This window comes from Orussus abietinus, unplaced genomic scaffold (assembly GCF_000612105.2).
Source record: "Orussus abietinus isolate OABI.00-Male unplaced genomic scaffold, Oabi_2.0 scaffold8, whole genome shotgun sequence".
Lineage (NCBI taxonomy): Eukaryota > Metazoa > Arthropoda > Insecta > Hymenoptera > Orussidae > Orussus > Orussus abietinus.
Genome location: NW_019395997.1, coordinates 1,618,000 through 1,637,278, shown reverse-complemented (window position 1 = coordinate 1,637,278; position 19,279 = coordinate 1,618,000). Strand labels below are relative to the sequence as shown.

The 19,279-nt window shown below is 53.6% G+C and overlaps 1 protein-coding gene across 2 annotated transcripts in view; it reads left to right on the top strand.

Annotated features, from left to right (window-relative positions):
- Positions 1-19,279, top strand: part of LOC105699450 (neurogenic protein mastermind) — a 78,187-nt gene that overhangs the window by 56,415 nt on the left and 2,493 nt on the right. For both annotated transcript variants that reach the window (XM_012424440.2, XM_012424441.2), the window contains 4 exons: positions 16,060-16,407; positions 17,695-17,872; positions 18,567-18,896; positions 18,972-19,220. In XM_012424440.2, the coding sequence (XP_012279863.1) occupies positions 16,060-16,407; positions 17,695-17,872; positions 18,567-18,896; positions 18,972-19,220 (1,105 nt within the window). The remainder of the gene's footprint in view (positions 1-16,059; positions 16,408-17,694; positions 17,873-18,566; positions 18,897-18,971; positions 19,221-19,279) is intronic.

Genomic DNA, 19,279 nt, shown 5'->3' with positions numbered 1-19,279 from the left:
CGACGGGGGCCGGAAGTCGGAAAGTCGGGCCCGCAATCTCTCGCGACCCAGTTGGCCACGTTGCCAAGTCTCCGGCATCGGGCCCCTCTGACCCGCGGCGACGCTCGCGTCGTCTCGGATGCAAATGCCCCGATTACGCTCGGCGACGAGCGGACGACTCGCTTTGTGTTTACGATTTTATGTAGATTCCCTCGGCCCCCCTCGCCTCGACCGGAAGTCGGAGGGGGAGAATTCGGTTCAAGGGTCGGTTTTCGATCCACGTTTCGGGCTCGCCTGGGCCCAAACTGTTATCGCGTTATCACGTTATCGCGCGTCATCGCGGCAAATTCAGAACTCTGACCGATTCCCTTCCTTCCCCATTGGATCGGCATGTCCAGTGGCACTGGAAATTAAATGAGAAAACAGAAAAGGAAAGAGAGACACGGCGCGTATTAATTCAGGAATTAATTTCTACGAGGCGAAGGGCCCGATAAGACGTTATCTCCTGGAGTCGCGACCCCGGGTGTCACCTATGCTAAATAGTGGCGTCTTAATTGACGAAAAATTCAAATCGACCCCCGGGAAAATACGACATTCGAATGATAATCGGGCCCAGATCGGGACGGATACCTGGTCGGTCTTCCTGCGAGGTATCGAGGGTTATCGATCTCTCGCCCCGGGTGCACCGCCGTCCTTCGAATTTACATCTGTCGCGCGTCTCGGAGAAAAGGAAAAAGGGGGAGCAAGAAGAAAAAAAAAGGAGGGGAATATCTCGCTCCTCGATTTTATTCTAATTCCGCTTTTAACTCTCGACCTATCTCACGGGCGACGTCCTAGGGAACCATTTGTCAATCCCTCGAGCGTTTCCCTGAAAAGACCCATATCTCCTTTGAAAAATTTATCTGGATCGGTATCGCCTTTGAAAAAAAAAAAAATAACAGGATCGGTATCTCCTTTGGAATGAATACGGTCAAAGTAGCCGAGTAATATCGATCTTTGTAGAACGTCGATAAAGCGAGGCCGGTAAAGTAGATTCCTCTCTGAGCCATGGCTGAGGGAAATCCGGAATTCGCGCGGCTGCTCTCGGGTATTATCGCCCATCTCAATTAGTTCATACTCCGCGGTCGCCACGCACTCGAAAACTGATTCGATAATGAAACGGCACTCGGGAGAGAGGATAGGTCGCCCTCGTGGCTCGAACTTTACCGTGGGTTATGTCAAAAGGTCCCGTCACTTCGAAAAGCTCGACGAACGTCCATTTCAAAATGGCCGCCCCCACGCTCCTCGAGATCAGCGGTCGATTTAAGATCCTAGATCGATTTTCGCTTTTATTCATTTACATCGTCGATATTGGTACTAAGACCGTATTACGTGATTTTTTACTTCGAGAATATTTTCCCATTTTTTTTTTTTTTTCGTTCTAAATTGAGACATTCGGAATAGACAAGCGTGACGTTGATCAAGCAGATCGAGGAAGGTCCGAGCCGGTCTAGATACTTTTCCTTGGCGATAATCCTAATCCAATTTGCCTTCCCTCGGCCGGGATCTTAATCCAATTTGGTTATCACTAATCTCGGTCCGATTATCGCCGAGCAGGTGCGGTCTATTCGCGACATTAAGACCGGCATTCGGACGATCCGCTGCGGCCGACATGGCGGCCATCGCGCGTCGCCCCTCCGCGACGTTTATTTCTTGCCTTCGATCTTAATCCAATTTAGACTTCTGTAACCTTGATCTAATTATCGGCACACGAGATCGTTAGCGGGGCGCTCTCTCTCTCTTGCTCGCGCGCGTCTATTTTCGATCGGCGCGCGTGCCGCCGGGTTGGCCCGACTTTCCGAATCGAGCGTCGTTTTCTGCGTTAACGGCCGGTCCTACGGAAAAGTCCCTCCCACGAAAGTTGCGGGGCTTCGAGCTCGCTCGAACTTTTCTCTCTGACATTTTCCCGTATCTACGAGCATAGCAGCGAAAACCGCGGGCGACCATCCCGAACAGTCCTCCGCGGGACGGCTCGCCTTAACCCGGGATTTTCTCCGGGCGGGAGTCGCGCAGCGGAAAAACGTCCCCCGAGAAAGTTGTCCGGCGCAACGTGGCGGGCAACTTTTGTCCGAGACATTTTTCCGCATCTAGGATCGTTTGGCCGCTGGGGGCCGGGAAGTGGCGCGACGCGAGAGGATGGGTAAACGGCCACCGATTGGCCGCCGTTGGTCGGCATCGATCACCGTTGATCCGGATCGGTGGTCGATGCGTGAACGCGGCCGTAAGTCGTCGGTCTCTGCGCCGTCCACAATGTGTAAGGCGCATTCCACAATGCTCCTGCATACCACGCTGAAATCGATACCCATGTATACCTTCTATGTTTGTAACCTACATCGTGCCGGGCTCTCTCGTACAGTCGCGGGCAAAATGGCGCGCGTTTCGTGGGAAATCTCGGGCGAGGCGAAGTCGCTCGATAACCTAACCTCACACTCTCTTTCTCTCTCTCCGGTATGAGTTTTCCGGCTCGTTGGAATTCACGAGTGTCATGATATCCCGGGAAAGCGACGCGACGCGTCGCGTCGGCTCTCGGCGTTCGACTTGTTAATTCGAACTCGGCCGTGACACCGCGAGGTGGCGCGTCGGTGCGCGACCGGCGCGCATGCGCGATTGTCTCGCCGGTATTTCTGTAACGAGGAGGCGACCCTCCCCACCCACCCACCCGCCCGCGTAGCCGGCAACGCCGCAATTTCCTTTCCGCCGCCGCGCGACGCCGTAACCTAGCAACCGGGGAAATCCACTCGCCGCTACAGGGGAAATCGGCCAATCGGTGTCCGCGCTACAGGGGAATCGACCAATCACTGTCTAGCGCTCCCACGTGGTCTTGATCTTGATCTTACAATTTTTTGTACGAGCAAGACCGACTTTGGGTATCGCCGATTAGGAGTTATTCGACGTGGTATGGGATCAGAGGTTAGGGATCTCAGGTTTCTGCTCGTTTCCTTCGAGGACGTGGAAGGGGACTTTTTCGGGGGCGGTCAATTTGGGGCTCGGTTCGATTAATCGTTCGGGCCTTATCGGGCATCTCGTTTTTCGGGCCACCGGGACTGCCAAGAGGGGAAACTCGAGGCGGTCTCGTCGGACAAAGGCGATTATTTCTGCAGCCGGAGAAGGTCGAAGGTGGTGGGACGCTTATGGTTCCACGCATCGTGACGAAGCACCGAGTTTCTCCTTATCGGCGACACGTGGGCAGCGCGATAACGTAGACTCGCGCCGTGCGCGATTTTCCGACGCTCCTCGAGGCCTGGAGGAAAAAGTGGCAGGAAGAAAAAGAAAATTCGAAATGGGCAATTTTTTATACCCAGCTAAAACGCGGTTCTAAGCCTTTTTATGATAATCTGATGATACGGATTCACGTGGGAATTGCCAGGAAAAGTCTTACGAGAGCAAGTCGATTAAATTTCTCGCGGCCTTTCACGTCACCTTAAATCCCGCAACGTCGGAGAGAAAGAGAGAGATTGAGAGAGAGACTCGGCCCCTAACGACGACTCCTTCGAGGAACTATCTCGCTGCTTCTGGAACTCATAAACGTATAATCCAGGCCAGATAAACAGCACTCAAAAATAGGAGCGGGCCTCGAGTCAGGCATTCGAGTTTTGTCCGGCCTGGATCCCGAAATCGACCTCTCGAGATCGAAATATCGATCCGCGTCGATTACCGATATTCCAATGTTCCAATTAATCCCTCGATTTCTCACCTATCCGGTTGAAAGGAAAATCGATCCCCATTTCGACGTTGATACGTAAAAAAAAAAAAAAAGAAAAGATGCGCAAAGTATCTCGGTGCCTTCACGTGTCGTGAGCAGGTAATGGGTTAAGTAACGATGCAAGTGATAACGCAATTAAACCAAGCACCGGCAAAATCCCTCTTATCGGGTTTTCAGATCGGCTCTTTCCCTTCCTTATACCTTTTCCCTCCGTCTTTCGTCCCCTCTCCAGCGGAAATTAAAAACAATGCCGCTTATCGCTCGGCCAATAAACGCAAAGTAATGGCATTCACGTTTTACGGACACGTGGAAACTAGCGGAAAGAGAGGACTGGATGTCAGAATGAAACGTTTGTCCACCCACTATTTTTTTTTTTTTTCTTTCTTTTCTCTACGTTAAATATGCATTTATAAGAGACGTTGATTTTACGCGGTAAGCTTTCGATGCGTTTATCCCAAGTGCACTTTGTCATCTTAACGTATGGTGAACGATGGTTTAATAAACGTAAAATTTTCCGTCGTTTGAGTTTGGCCCGAGTAAAAGACGATGTTGTTTTTTTTTTTTTTTTTTCTGCGACGCATGTCATACGATACTGTCGACGGTGTTACACCATTTCTCAAGGTGTATTCCACGGTTTTGTATTTATTGGGAGGAATCGCTCGGGACGCGTTTCGCATGCGGCTCTTCAAGTCGGATCTTCGGCGAATCTCGGGACGGTTTTCGACGGCGATGCTATTTTTACGAAAGATATCTCCCCGAGAGTTTCGCTCTCGGCGCCGAGCGAGTGTGCGTGCCCATCTCTTGTCGGTTTATCAATGCTACTCTCGGGCGCGATACGCAGTATTTCGGGAAGCCTCGACTCTTTGGGCCGCCTCGACGTGGTCGATATATCGTACCGAGATTCCGTGCTTCTTTCTCCCTTCTTTTCGCTCTACCGGCCCTCTGGCTCCCTCTCTCTCCCTCTCGTTCTTGCGAGATGCCATGGCTTTCCTCTCGGTTTGCCCCCCTTTTCTGTTTTCCCCTGTTTTCCCTTTTTCCCCCTCCTTCCAGAGAACCGAATGCCGGGTCACGCCGTCCCTTGGCCGGTGATTAAGGAGCTAAAAGGGTGGATTAAACCCTTATAAAGCCCCTGCAGAACCCCCGAAGTCGGTCTCGGATCTGGCTTCATCCCTTGTAACCTGCACCCAAAGGGGCTCTCTCTATTTATATATAGATGTATATTTTCTCTCTCTATATATAGATGATATTTTCCCCCTTTTTCGTCGTTTAATAACTAGGGAATGCAGTCACCTTAACGAGTCGTTATTGTTTTCGGGGGGCGAATCGACGTGGATATCGGGGCATAAAAAATGGCCGTCCAGGGTGGGGTATACCCAGGTGCTTTAAAAGGGTCGAAGCGGAAAAAAGACGGCAGAAGCTGTGCCGGTCACATCCCCGAGAGCAAAGGGAGGTCCCGGAAAAGTACGCCAGGAGACAATGCCGGGCGGGTGGGTGGCAGTGGGTGGCGGTGGGCGGAAAACGGGCGGCTCGGGGAATGCGGGGACGCCGCACATAACCCGCCGGCCGACTGCTGCAATGCGGCGATGTCGGCGTTTTAATTGAAAACGTTATACCTTACCGGGGACGCCGACTTCGTCCTCGCGACGTATCTCGCGAGTCATTAATAAATCGATCGATCGGTCGATCTGCCAGCAGGAGACTCGACGAACGACTGGAACGAATCGAAGGAAATCAATTTTGAGAAACTCGAGGTCGATCTCGATTCGCCGTCGACTCTTCTCCTACTTGCCGTAGGTCTCTCTCAAGTAGTAGAAACGCGCTCGGGTCAGACATAGCCAGATAAAAAAAAATAGAAAATTCAATCCCAGGTGTTCAATTTGTATTACTCAATTTCGGGAGCGGGAAATCGATCCCGATATACCGCGTCGACTGGTCCCACTTGCTCCGGTTTCTTTTTTTTGTTTTGCAAGTAGCAAAAGCGCGCCCTGGTCAGACTCGGGCGGGAAATAATCGAATTCCAAGTGAGTGATTTTTTTTTTCTTAATTCAATTTTAGGAAAGTCGGCCGGGATCTTTTTTAATCTATTTTGAAAAGTCGAGATCGAGCGACGCTCGACGTCGACTCGCGTTACTCGCGCTCGGGCTCTCCGAAGTAGTAGAAGCGCGCTCGGGTCGGACACGTAGGCGCGGTGGAAACTCGAAATTCGTTTTAGGTAAATTCGAATGTTTTTTCGGGAAAAATGGGGCAACGGGGGAATCGAAGGGGCAGGTCGGGACATTCAGAGATTTTGAGAATATTCTCCGTCGGCGGTCCGGCGGGATATTAAAATATTTCCCGGGCCGATGTCCCGGCTCCCGTCGACGGCGCTTCCTGTCCGGTTCGGGTGCGCTCTCGAGCGCCCCTCCATTACCGGCTTTGCAGCGGAATTGGGGATGTCAAGAGGGACGGTTCGAGGGGCGGCGGGGTCGGCGGTATCCTCTAACCTATTTCATCCTACGACCTCCTTTTTCCTCCCTTTTTCGGCCGCCATAGGCGTACAGTACGAAATCCTCCCCGGGATAGAATTCGGCTACCTCGAGTCTCCTCCCCGAGGGGTTCAACGTGAACTTCCCCCCGGAAGAATCGTCGGGACGGAATTTCGGGCGGGGAACGTCGAGAGAGGAACCGGAAGAAGCGGCTCCTGCGTTTCGGAAGGTTTTCCCTCCCCAGGGTGGCGGATTAAGCGCGTCTTTAATTACGCGGTCAGGGGGTCGTATTAAGGAGGGGTCTGCATTAATTCTCCCGATTTCTTCTTTTTTTTTTTTTTCTCCCCGGGAGCCTGGAACTCCTTTCTGGCCGGTTTCTTCTCCGGGCTTTGTGATCGGTCCAAGTGGGTCAAAGATGGCGGCGGGAGCGACGCCGACCTCTTGAAAGCTTAAGCCTCTGTATTATTTATTAAAGGGACGTCGCGGCGTACCGAAGGCTCTCTCATGGGAGAGAAAGAGGGGGCGAGGGAGATGGGGAAGAAAAATTCTGGGGGGGGGGCAGAATTTTTCTAAGGATCTTTTGAGGATCACCCTCAAAGCGATCCCGATGGACCGACGATCTACTGAAAGGAATTAAACAAGGGGATGAAATAATCGTGTACATACAAACAAAATCTGAAATCTCCATTTTCAAGATATCCAACCGGGGTAATTTAATTTTCCATGGAAACTGAATTTTTCTCCGCGACAATGAGCCACCCCTAATTCTCAAGGCGGGGAGAGCGAAAGGGAAAATTATCGGGGAGGGGTAAATTCGCCGACCCCGGAGGGTGGTTTTCGGCCAGGGTAGTTTCCTCTCGGAAAAACTCACCCTGGGAGGGAAATAAAAGATGCGGAGGGGATGAGAAATGGCGGAGGCAAGGGTGGATCCCAGGAGCAGTAACCGTTAACAGGTTTCTTCCGAAAGCTCTCTTTCCCTCTTTCTTCTCCTCTTTCTCCGTCTCCGCGTCCCTTTCTATCCCGTTGTTCGTCCAGAGGGAACCTAACACCGGTACCTCTCGGTTCCAGGGGTTGTTCCGGGGGTTGTTCCATAAACCACCCCATGACTTGGCACGCCGAGCACGTAGAGGCATTCTTTATCGGCCCTCCTCGGACTCGAACCCGAACACCCCCCTCTTCCATTTTCCGGGTGTTTTCCACCCTTTCCGTCCTCCCATACCTTCTTCCCCCAAGTGCCTTATTTACACCTTTTTACGCTCCCTTTTTACCGATTTGATGATAACGACGCGCCCTTCTTAAAGACACGCCCTTTTTACATCCCTTCGCTTCCCTTGAAGATTGTTGGAGAGGAGGGGAACGCTTATCGGAGTCTTTCTCAGTCTTTGACCCAGTTGGCCTTTCCCGACGTGGTAGTTGTACCAGGAGGTAGAGTAGTAGGTAGAGGATAGACCAATAAGTGGATCAATAGGTATATCAATACATAGACCGGGAGGTAGACCAATAGACTGACCAATAAGTAGATCAATAGGTATATCGATACATAGACCCGGAGGTAGACCAATTGACAGACCAATAAGTAGATCAATAGGTATATCGATACATACACCAGGAGGTATACCAATAGGGAGACCTCTAGGTACACCAACACGGTAGACCAGGAGGTAGACCAATAGGTAGACCAATAGACCAGTAGGTCGGCCCTCGGGGGTGGAAGTAGGTATTAGAGGGAGATCGCGGAGCCTTTAAGTATTGACTTTCCCGGGGGGTGGCTTTCCCGGACTCGCGGGTAGCGTGATGATGAGATATCTCCGGGGGGTGCCGACTGCCCTCCTCGCGTTTCCCTCTCGCTCGCTCCGCCGGCCACCCAACTACGACCTACCACCCACCACCCACCCGACACGGCGCAAACCCTCGTGGTGGACCTTCGTAGGTATATCCACCCGAGAGGATCGAAATACAGAGGCGCCTCCACCGATGGAGACATAGACAGGCCACATGGAGAAATCCAAGCACATACGTACGCTCCAGGTGTAGGTGGGCATGTACAGGTGTGGAGTAAAATGGGTGGAGGTGATACGGTCCAACGGAAGGCCCTCCCTTCCATTGGGCGGTCGAGGAGAAATGCATCCCCAGCTCCGTGGGAAAATTTCCGACGATTCGGTACCCCTCAGTTCGGAGGAAAGCGACTCCTCGATTTCCACTTTCACGTCCCCTTAATCCCATGCTTAAGCGTACGTGGCGCGCGTTGCGGGGGTTTCGTGAACTGCACGCGGGAGGGAGAGGGCGCACCGAGGTAAAGTAACGACGTGATCAATGCCTCGACGCTAATTAATTAATATTCCCTGAGCCTGGTTCTCTCTCTAGACGCGCCTGTATGCTTAAGGGAGGAAGGGAGAGAGGGATCGAGAGTCTGCTTTACAACGACGATCGTTATGACTCGCCCTCTAGAGTCCCGCGAATACGAGCCGTGTCGGTAGATGCCGAAAGATAAATCCCTCGTTTCTTCTCCTCTCTTTTCCTCTCTTTTCCCTCGAATCGATATTTCCTCCCCTCCTTTGAATTTCGCTCACCATTATTTTCCGCGAGGCCTTTCATAGCAGCCCTCTTGTCTTACCGGTTTCTCCCTGCCTCGATTTTTTTATTTTTTTTTCTATTTCACCCCCTTGCTCGACCGCCCAATTAGGCTTCCTTAATTCAGCATCATCTTTCTCGCTTCCCCCCGTGTTCGTCCCTTATCCGGGCGTCTCTCTCACCCCCGGTCGACTTCTTTAGTCCTGGCCGATTTCTTTACTCCTAGTCGATGTCTTTTTCTCCGGTTGATTTATTTTTCCCCAGTCGATTTCTTTTTTCCCCCGCCTTCCTTTTTCCCAGCCCTCTCTGGATTTCGGGATCCCCGATCTCCCAGCTCCCAGTGGAGGCTCCTGATCGACCCGGCCGAGGGAAGAGGCCATTGGCCCTCGGTCGTCCATTGTGGACGGATCGTTTGACGCCGGCTCGCTCCTGCTAATTGGCGCTCTGGACCATCCTGTCTGCCTTACGGCTCGTCATCGATTATCGATACATATCGAACTCCGACGAGGAAAGGTCCTTCCAGGACCTTCCCGGTTTTCCCCCGAATTTCCCCAAATAACGATCGGCTCGTGCAACATCCCAACGATATTGTACCCGTTATACCTATTATCATTACCAATTATCCTATTCTATTGTACTTATTGCTGCCGATTTTTTCTTTCATTGTCCATAGACAAACATGCCTCATACATTTATGTATGGGCAGAGGCGCAATTCGAATCCTCCCCGTATAATTAATGCGCGAATCGTTCACGCAAGGCCTCTTTGACACGCACACCTGCGCCTGGAAATTCCAATACCGTTCGCTGTAACTCACACGGATGCAGTCACCCATGTGTTCTCTCTCTCTCTCTCTTTCCCTCACATGTATGTACGTATGCACTAGAATGAGAGACTAGAACGCAGGGCATATCCGCAGTATGCGTCGGTCCAGCCCTCCGCCCCAGATAGGTGCGTGTTTGCACGGGGGTGAATGGTTGCACCGCCATTGATCAATATAGTTAACCGTTGATCAATATTGTTAACTTGTTGGCGTTTTCGTGGAGTCCGGGTCTCGATGGTCCCTCGAGCGTTTCGTCGTTTCGCAGAGTGACAGTCGTGACGCGTGTCGAGGGCCTCGGCCGCTGTCAGCTGGACTGTCAAAGTCTGCGACCACGTCCCTGTATATTTGTACAATTAATTTCAAACCTCGCGTTTTATAACGAAACATGTGTGGTAACGTTTACAACGGGGCTTAGGGAGCAACTCGTCCACGTGATCCCGGGAAGTCGAGGGTAGATCCGGAGAAAGTGGAACTCCGTCCGAGAGAAAGAGAGCCCTTAGGGTGTCTTTTGGGATTCTTTGCGGGGGGTGGCACGTGCCGAGGGGGCGCGCGTGGTCGCGGGGGTGGAAATGGAGGAAGAGCCCCTGTGGCTCCCCGATATCGATTCCCGATAGCGCCCATTTAGCGCCCCGTGTATATTCCGGACGCTCGCACCCGCGCGCCCTCCTCCCCCCGTGTGCGCGCGCGACCCGCGCGACTCGCCGGCCGAGCGCGGAATGCGCACCCACGGGCCGCGCGCCCCTATATATAGGCTCGGGGGTGCACGCAGCGTTGCGGGCTCCTGCGGGTGTTCGACGACGCGACCCTCCACCACCTGGTGATCCTCGAATCCCGTCTGTCGCTCCTCTACTCTTCCCGGGTCAATTACACACTTTGTAAATATACTGAAAATAAAAAAATTCAACTAACCCCAGAAATATTTCGCTCATTCGAGAAATAATGATTTGACTTAATTAATAAATCGAAGTCGTCGCAATTCCGAAGAAACGTCGCGTCCAGTTAATTTCAGTCAATTAAATATCCTTCGAATTATCGAAACGTTTCATTGATACCGTTCAAGAAAATATTTCTCCGGCTCGATGGAATTTATTTCCTCCGTCTGCTAAGTCTCCAGGACAAATTACCATCGGCGAACCTCGCGGGAAAGTAATCATCCCGGTTACGCGGTTTTGACCGTGCGTGATTAAAGCGAACGCATCGTGTGTACAGGTGGAGTGCGCGCGCAAGAGTGGGCGCGCGCTCCAGCGGCGTAATTAGCCGACACAATGGCGTAGGCGGCCGGTAAACCTCTCGTTAATCGAATCCGAGTCCTGGGTTCCCTCTCTCTCGGTGTCAATCGTCACCAACCGGGGCCATTGTTTGCCCCCGAAATCCCGACCCTCGGCGAGTTAGCGCCACCTGAAGTCGTAGTCACCGAGTGCGAGGCTAAACGCAAACAGGAGATGCGACCTCGTCGACCCGGGCCAATCTCGAGCACCGGGGTTGATCGGGCAACCCTCTCGAGCGGTGCCTGGGCAAACTTGCCCGTTTTGGGCGACTCACCCCCCGCGAACAAGGATCGTCGCGCGCATCCTTGTTCGCGGGGGGTGGTGTTTCGACTTCCTTCCGAATATCTTCCCAGTGGGTGGCGTTGTCATTGTCGGCGGGTCCTTATCCCGAGTCGCGTTTTCCTGCCCCGAGTGCCTCTTAATTGGGAAAATTTGGACGTCAAGGGCCGGAAGTGGCAGGGTGGGAAACGAACGACCCCGGTCATGCTCGCTTGCCGGCTCGTCGGGCTGCTAATCATCGGGTTATATCGATATATACACTCCGCGGCCGTGTACACGTACATAGGCACGCACACGTCGAGCCCCTTTTCATCCACTCGCTCAACCAGCCCAGTTTAGCGGCGATACCGAGCAGAGGGGTGGCGCATAACGGTGCACACGTAATATCGACCCAGGAAGCCGTGTGCCACCCCCGAGAACATTACGCCTGTCGCGCGTACATACGTACGAGCTTCAACCCCGTTCGAGCCGTGTCGAAACCTTCCCGACTAGATGGAAACCCACCCCGTCGATAAGGGCGCGTCCTTAGCTACCCCGAAACGACGAGCCGCATCGAGAAGCCTTCAAAAATCCTCTTCCTTTTCCCTTCCATCCAAGTTTACCATCCACGTGGATTGTGACAGATGCACGAGATTAAGGAAAGACATCCTAACCTTAAAATAGAGCACGTGGGTAGGGACTGTCAGACTGACGGCGTCGAACGTGAAAATTCAAGTAGAGAGAGAGTAGGTTAATGTCGTGTGAAATTATTGTCGATTTTTTTTTATTTAGTGGTTTTTTAGTTTGACGCGTCGACGCGCTCAGTGTGACACGTCGCGTCCGGCCTTGCGGGGGAAAATCCGAGAAATCCGCGGAATGGCAGCGACGCGTCGCGCCCCTTTGCGGCGGCACCACTGTGCGGATCTTTTCCAGCTGTTCCGCGAATCGAGTGGCGGCGAAGGGAACGCGGCCGCGGCGGCCAATCGCAGCGTGCGACCGCGCGCGGGTGGGGGCGCTCCAGCGGAAAGAAGAGAGAGAGAGAGAGAGAGCGTGTCGCGGAAGAGAAGAGGGGGCGGAAGAAGTCGCGGTCGCGTGCTCCACCGTTCCGACGTATCCCCTCCCCGGCGTTTCCGCGCGCGCGTTTTTTGCCCGCGCCACCTCCACCGCCCGATGGATTCCGCGCCGACCGCACTCGGCCGCCGCGCACCGGAGCGGATCCACGCTCTCGCCGTTCGCGGCCCGATCGACCGAGAGACGCGGAATGGGCGACGGAAAAGTCGCCCGTAAGCCTTGGAAGTCTGGCCGCATGCGGAGAACGCTTAAGAGGCATCTTATGCATCTATATACGTGCATACATAAGGGACGATATATATATTCGTTGCATTAGGTACTCTATACACAAAATGCATGCGTAATGACGCAGATAGACGATGTGAGAATTTTCGCAAATTCGCATTTTCGCAATTTCGCATTTTCGAATTTTCGCATTTTCGCATTTTCGCATTTTCGCATTTTCGCATTTTCGCATTTTCGCATTTTCGCATTTTCGCAATATCGCAATTTCGCAGATTCGCAAATTCACATATTCGTAAATTCGCAAATATCTCACCTTGGGAGAATTAGGCGGCACCGGTGCGTTCCAATTTTGACCACCCATGGATTCGTTTCCCCGGAGGCACATCCCTCGGGATATCAGTGGGCAAATGGGGAAGAATCCCGAGGGCAACCCTTCCACGAAGCGTCTCTCGAATCTGGATTCCTGGAGGGATTCCTCGGGCGACGATTGATCGGGAGGGAATGCCTCGGCTCGCCGAGAGAGCTGACCAGTCTCGGCCACCGCAAGGAGCCGCACGGGAGCGAGAGAGACGGACCCATAGGCGGGCGCGGCGGAGCGAGGGAGACGGCGCGATAAAGAGCGACCCGCAGCCGCGAAGGGACGAGGCGAGAGGATAAACCTTCTCGGAAGGTGGAGGAGTTGGCTCGGAGTTGGGTCGGCGGATACTTGCCGCGAGAGGTGGCCTCCCTTCTCGATATACATACGCAAGTATGTGCACGTCCACGCGCGTGCACATACTTACCTATGTGCCGGTAAACACGCGTGTGTACGTAAACGGATAGGACATACCGTGCAGGGTGGGGGCGGAGGTCAGCGCCCGGCAGCCTCGACTGCAACCGCGCTCGTCCCCCGTATTCCGCAGCGGCCCCGCAGCGGTTCCGCGGCCGCCTCCGCATCCCTCAAGGTCGACCCCTCGGATTGGCCGAACGGATCGCTGGCCTACTGCGGCGACGCATTAATTATTCCTCCCTTAAAACCCCCTAAATAAGTAAAAGCCCGAAATTAAACTTGACCCCAATTGATCAAATGTCGATCGCCCGTCGTCGTCCCCGTTGACGAGCCCACCCCGAAGGAAAAGTCTGCCGATTATCCGCACCTCCCTCCGTCGACTCGACGAAGGGGCTCTCGAGACCGCGCCGTGAAAAAATCGGCCAGAATGCCGGCCGACTCGTTTTTCGAGGAAACCCGCGCGGAATTCAGACGCGGAGAGCCAGCTCCCGCTAACGAACGCACGGCGTCATTAACGCCGGCACTAATTGCGCCGTTAATGCGCGCGAATCGCACCTCCCGATTGCCGATCGATTCCTCGGAGAGGGGAGCCACCCCGATGCCAACGACCGGACCCCTCGAGGACTTTTCCGAAGGAACCCTCCACCTCCTTCCTAGCCCGAGGTTCGGAAAATCCCGACGCAACTTAAGAATTATTAATACGACTCTTAGAAAATTTATTAATTACACGTAAACGCTCGGAAGATCGCGACCTGGTCATCGAGACCGAGACAGTCACGCTTTCGTGTTATGACACATATGACATATAATTATATTAAACGCGTCGAGGAGGCGCACGGCCCCTTCCCCAGGAGGGGACGATCCACCCCCGCGACGTGGCAACATTTGGCAAAGCCGGCGCCCTGTAAACGACGTAAACTAACAAGACACGTGGTATGCAAATGACGTAGCCGGCGCCGTTGGCCCGGGTGGAGGCCACCCCGTGATTTAGGCTAATTATGCGAGCGGACTGCGCTAGGAGGCTCCTCGCATGTCGTAACTATCCGCGAGACAAGGGGTGGTCGCCTAAGTGATGGAACCGGGGACAGGGGCCACCACGTACGAGCCTCCGTCGCGGATAACCAGGAATAACCGCGAATAACCGCCGACGTAGCGTGCGACGAGCCTTCCCCTGGGAGCCGCACCTCTTGACAGGTTCCTGGAACCCCGCAAAGTCCGGCGTCAAATCCGCAAACTCCTAGGGAATTTTCTTTCCATGATGGTACGGTTCACCTGTAACGGTTAGTTGAGAATTAGTCACTTTATAAGCTTAGTATCAAGGAGCGCGGCGAGTGTCGCACACGGCGCGTCCGCGAATGAAGAAATAACGAAAATTATTATAAAACGTTAATTATAAATGACAAGGATAAAGTTCCAATTAGGAGATAAATATCCGCAAGGCGGTGACGTACAATGAGATGAATGCTTAAATTTTAATTGAAAATGGACGTTTTGCGGGAATGGTCTCTCTCGAGAGAGAGAAAGAGAGAGAGAGTGGGTCAAATCGACTTCGACTCGGGGCGACGTGATCGTACGACTCGGCCCTGCCTCGGATACGTTCGAGTTCCAAGCTGCTGAGTCAGAAAACCGCGGCTCTTCGTATCCGATCTCCATATACGAGCCGGAGACACGGCGTGGGAGGTTAAGTTCCTTCTAAAGAAGCGCGACGATCGCGCGCCCAAGGGCGCACCGAAATCGACGGCCTTGGCGAGTATTCTCGCAACGTTTTGCTCCCCGAGTTTTAGCGGATTGAGCCTGATAAATAATAACCTCAAGTAGAGGCTCCGCCCCTTCAAATCGGGATATTTAAATAAATATTTCCCAAGGGAATTCACAAAATATCGATTCAACGTGGACGACCGATTTTACATGGCGGGGTTTAAAGGTACTCTCGTTAGCTATCGACGCGCCAAGTAGTCGATCCCGAGGAGCGATATCTCGCTCCTGAGAAAGTGCACCGCAGATGTGTCACGTATGAGACTTGAATTGAATCAGACGTCGGCGCACGTATACCGAAGGAAGCATAACAGCTGCACTAGGTTCACGTATCACCGCCGGACAGCTGTGCTCATTTCTCATGTACACTCGTTCCCCGTTTCTGGCGCACGCCGGTCGACTAATCGCGCGAGCCCATCTCGAGCGACGATTGGCTAATCGGGGTTTGACTCTGAAATCATGGGGGATTAACTGGATAATTGACCGGTCGGCATTTTAACGTAATAACGAATCCCCCGCTCCCTCTAGTACCCTCGGGACTCGCCTTAGGCGTAAAAAGCGAAGAAAACATTTTTTTTCTCTCCTCGTAGAAGATCCTCAGCATGGATGTTACGTAACGCGTCTCTGTACCGATAGAGACCAGATAGCGGTTCCGCCCCAGATTACGGCGGTTCGATTGCGGAGGAGGTCGTAAGGTCGACTCGCTGGAACCACGGCGTCGTCCTCGCGCCTCGTCCGCGTAAGACTCCCGGAGAGGGGAAAAAAAAAAAAAGAAAAACAAAAAACGGAAGCCATTCCGCATCATTACCTACGATGTACCAGCGACAGGACAATAGTCGCCACTTGTTGAGCGGTTTTTTACGCCGATCGAAATTCCTGCCCGGGGTGCGAGACTTCGCGGATGCGGATCCTGGGACTGAGATGCGTTGTGTTTGTCAGGTCGAGGGTGGACCCTGAAATGATTAACAATGAGTATTAGGATAATCGAGTATACCACCTGAATTAATTTAATAATTAGCTATGAGCATTCTCCTCGAAGTACACACCTGAAATAATTACCGACGAGTACTATCCTCCAGGTAGACTCGATTAGCTGTAGATACAGATACCTAACTCGCTCGTTCTCCTTGCAGGTGTCCGCGGGTCAGCACATGCAGCTGACGGGCGACCTGAAGCCCGGGGTCTCGGTGGCCGCCCAGCAGGGCATGTACTTCAACCAGCAGCAGGCCCAGAACCAGTCGGGCCCCGGGGGCCAGGCCGACACGTATTGCTCGGTCTCGCAGTCCCAGACGATCAACTTCACCCAGCAGAGCCTGCGGCAGCGCGCCGCCGCGGCGGCGGGCGGAGTGCCGCAGCAAGGGGCCCCCAGCGCCGCGCGCGGCCACCCCCAGCAGGTGCCACCTGGCCAGGTCGACCAGCATCAGCACGCTAAGCTGCTGCAGCAGCAACAGCAGCAGCAACAGATAATGCGCGCCCAGCAGGTAACCATGAGAAACGGGTCTAAAAAGAAATCGGAGTCATCGAGGGTGGAGGTTAACCCTTTTAGTGGCAGGGGTTTTTAAAAATCCGTGGCGGATCGTACCATGAAGCGCGATAGCGTTGGGAATTGACGATCGGGACTAAGGGACAGGAAAATTGTCGCGTGTTCTAAGTGGATGTGAAAATGAAAATAGTTTACCTGGGACTTCGTTTTCTTCGGCGACGTAAGATGGCCGCTTCGGGCCTCCGATGTTTCATGACCGTCCCATCGAGCCTGGAAATTCGAGTAGTGGTTAGAATGGAATATTGAGATATGTAAAAATACCGTCGAAGGTGCGGAAGGTCCCGGTCCTCTGGAAGAGAGTCGGGCCGACGACTTTGGAAAGGGATGGACCTCCCGGCGTTGAGAGAACCGGCCGATATGACGACTTCCCGAAGGAAGTTCACGGGGTCGGCTCGGGCAAAAACTTTCCGACCATTGTTCCTCCGACCTCCGGCCCCGCAGCTTCTTTTCCCGGGGGGTGGCGGGGGCGGAACAAAAGTCGCGGAGCAGTCGGGACCTGTTGCTCACTTCGGATGACTTAATGTCGCCCGCCGCGAACGCCTGACCCGTGCGAGCTCTGAACCTCCTCGCTCCCTTTCTTCTATCGCAGTTTCCGCGATGTACGGATTCGCGAGGTCCATTCTAACCCACCTGGGGACTTTCTCGCAGTTTCCTTCGCCTCCTCGTCGCGAGTTTCGGCGATGGATATGGTATTTCTTCCGAATTTTACATATTAACTCCCCGATGACCGATCGCCCTTCGCGGGACTCCCGCCGCCATCTTGGCAAGATGGCCGCCAAGGAGGTATCATCCAGCCGGCCACGTTGCGCAATTAATGGGTCACCGGAAAATCTATTTAGCGGGTGTAACGCCGCGTCCACTTACGTCTCGTTGCGTTTGCGGCCACTGCATGGTTATTAGCAGATGACTCAGTTAATGCGATCATTATCTCGATAATGTTAAGGCCCCGCGGCATGCGCCGTGCTCCAGTTACTAATTGCGCGCTTCACGCAATTGGTTAGTCATCCTCCCGCGCGGCGCCACCCGTCCTTCTTTCTCTCGCGTCTCCCTTTCTTTTTACCCGACTCCTCCTCTCCCTCCGCCCTCCTGAGCATCAATTTTTTAACCGTCCTCCGAGTCTCCGGAAAGACCAAGTGGCATCTTCCTAAGGATGCAGAGATTTCGGGCTACATTTTTTTTTTTTTTTTAATTACTCGCTCACCATGATTTTCTTTTCGCGTTCCAGGTGATACAGCAGCAGCAGCACCTGGCCGGAGGTATGGGGGGCATAAGGCCCCCGCCCCCGGAGTACAAGGCTACCCAGGCCCAGATGATGCACGCCGGAATCGGGATGGGCCAACAGGCCAGGTTTCCGAACGCGGGACCGATGCGTCGCGTTGCGCAGCAACCAATGCCCCCTTCCGGTGAGTATCTCGTCACGGATAACATTTTCTATGTAGATTTGGACATGTGGATTTGGTCACGTGAATTTAGTCACGTGAATTTAGACGCGTGAATTTGGTCGCGTGGATTTGGTCGCATGAATTTGTACGCATGAATTTCTTCACGTGAATTCGGACGCGTGAGTTTGGTCACGTGAATTTGAACACGCGTATAAATTAGCGCTCGTATTCCTCGAGCAAGGCCCGACGAAACGAAAGGTTCTCCACGAAGGCGATCGGCAGGTGCCAGCAAGGCCCCGCAACATCAAGAAACTCGCTCCAGAGCACTCCCAGGTTTACGAGAGTACAAGTCCGAGTGTCTCCATAAATCAGTCCCGCGGCCGGTAATTAATGAAGAGCGTTAATTAGACGGCGATCCGCGGCCATCCCGCGAGGGTTCCCCGACTTTTGTTCCACCTTTCCTTTTCCGCGTCCTTCTTTTTTCTTTTTTTTCTAACGAGTCGTCCCCGTCCTTCCTGCCCAACTCAAGGTATCCCCGAATATTAGCTCGCGGGGAAACCGGCGCGTCCTGGCAGTCGGCCAGAATGTCAAGGGAACATCTCCGAGCGAGCGAAGAGCGTCCTGCGAGTGCATGAATTTTTCCCCCGGAGTCTCAGGTGTTACTTAAATTCCAAGATACGTCGGCTAGAAAGGTACCCTACGTTCTCGTTCTCAGGTCCGATGATGAGGCCGCAGATGACGCAGCAGCAGCAGCAGCAACAGCAACAACAGCAGCAGCAGCAAGCCTTACACGCGGCAGGGGGCAACATGTATATGGGAGGTGGAGGCATGGCCGCGATCGGGGGCATGCACCAAATGCACCAGAGATTGGGATACCCCAGGACGAACAACCAGAGGCCGCCGAACGTGAGCGTGGGTCCTCCGGACGGGCTGGGGAACAGCATCGTGGGCCGCGGCGCCCAGCAAGAGTGGAGGCACCTGCTGATGCAGCAACAGGGCTTCCAGGCGCAGATGCGGCCGCAGTTCAATCAGCAGGGCCACCAAGGTACCTCGAGTCGACCTCCCACGCCGAAGACATCCATTTCTTCATCCCTCTAACCCCTTCTCTCGATATTCTCAGGTGGCTTCGGGATGGGTGGGGCAGGTGGGATGCAGATGAGCGCAGCGCAGATGCAGCATCAGCTGATCCGCTCCCAGAGCGGCGGCATGCCCGGTGCAGGGATGGCGAACAGCTCGCAGATGCAGCAACTCCTGACCCAGCAGCACCAACAACAGACCCTGGCCATGCAGCAGAGCAACAGCCAGATGTCCTTGCAGATGCAGATGTCCCAGTCGACCTCGGTCAACTCCGTGGCCACCACTGGCACAGGTCGGTCTCTTCAGGGTCTACGAGCGAATATAACTCGTGGAATATTTCACGTATATTCA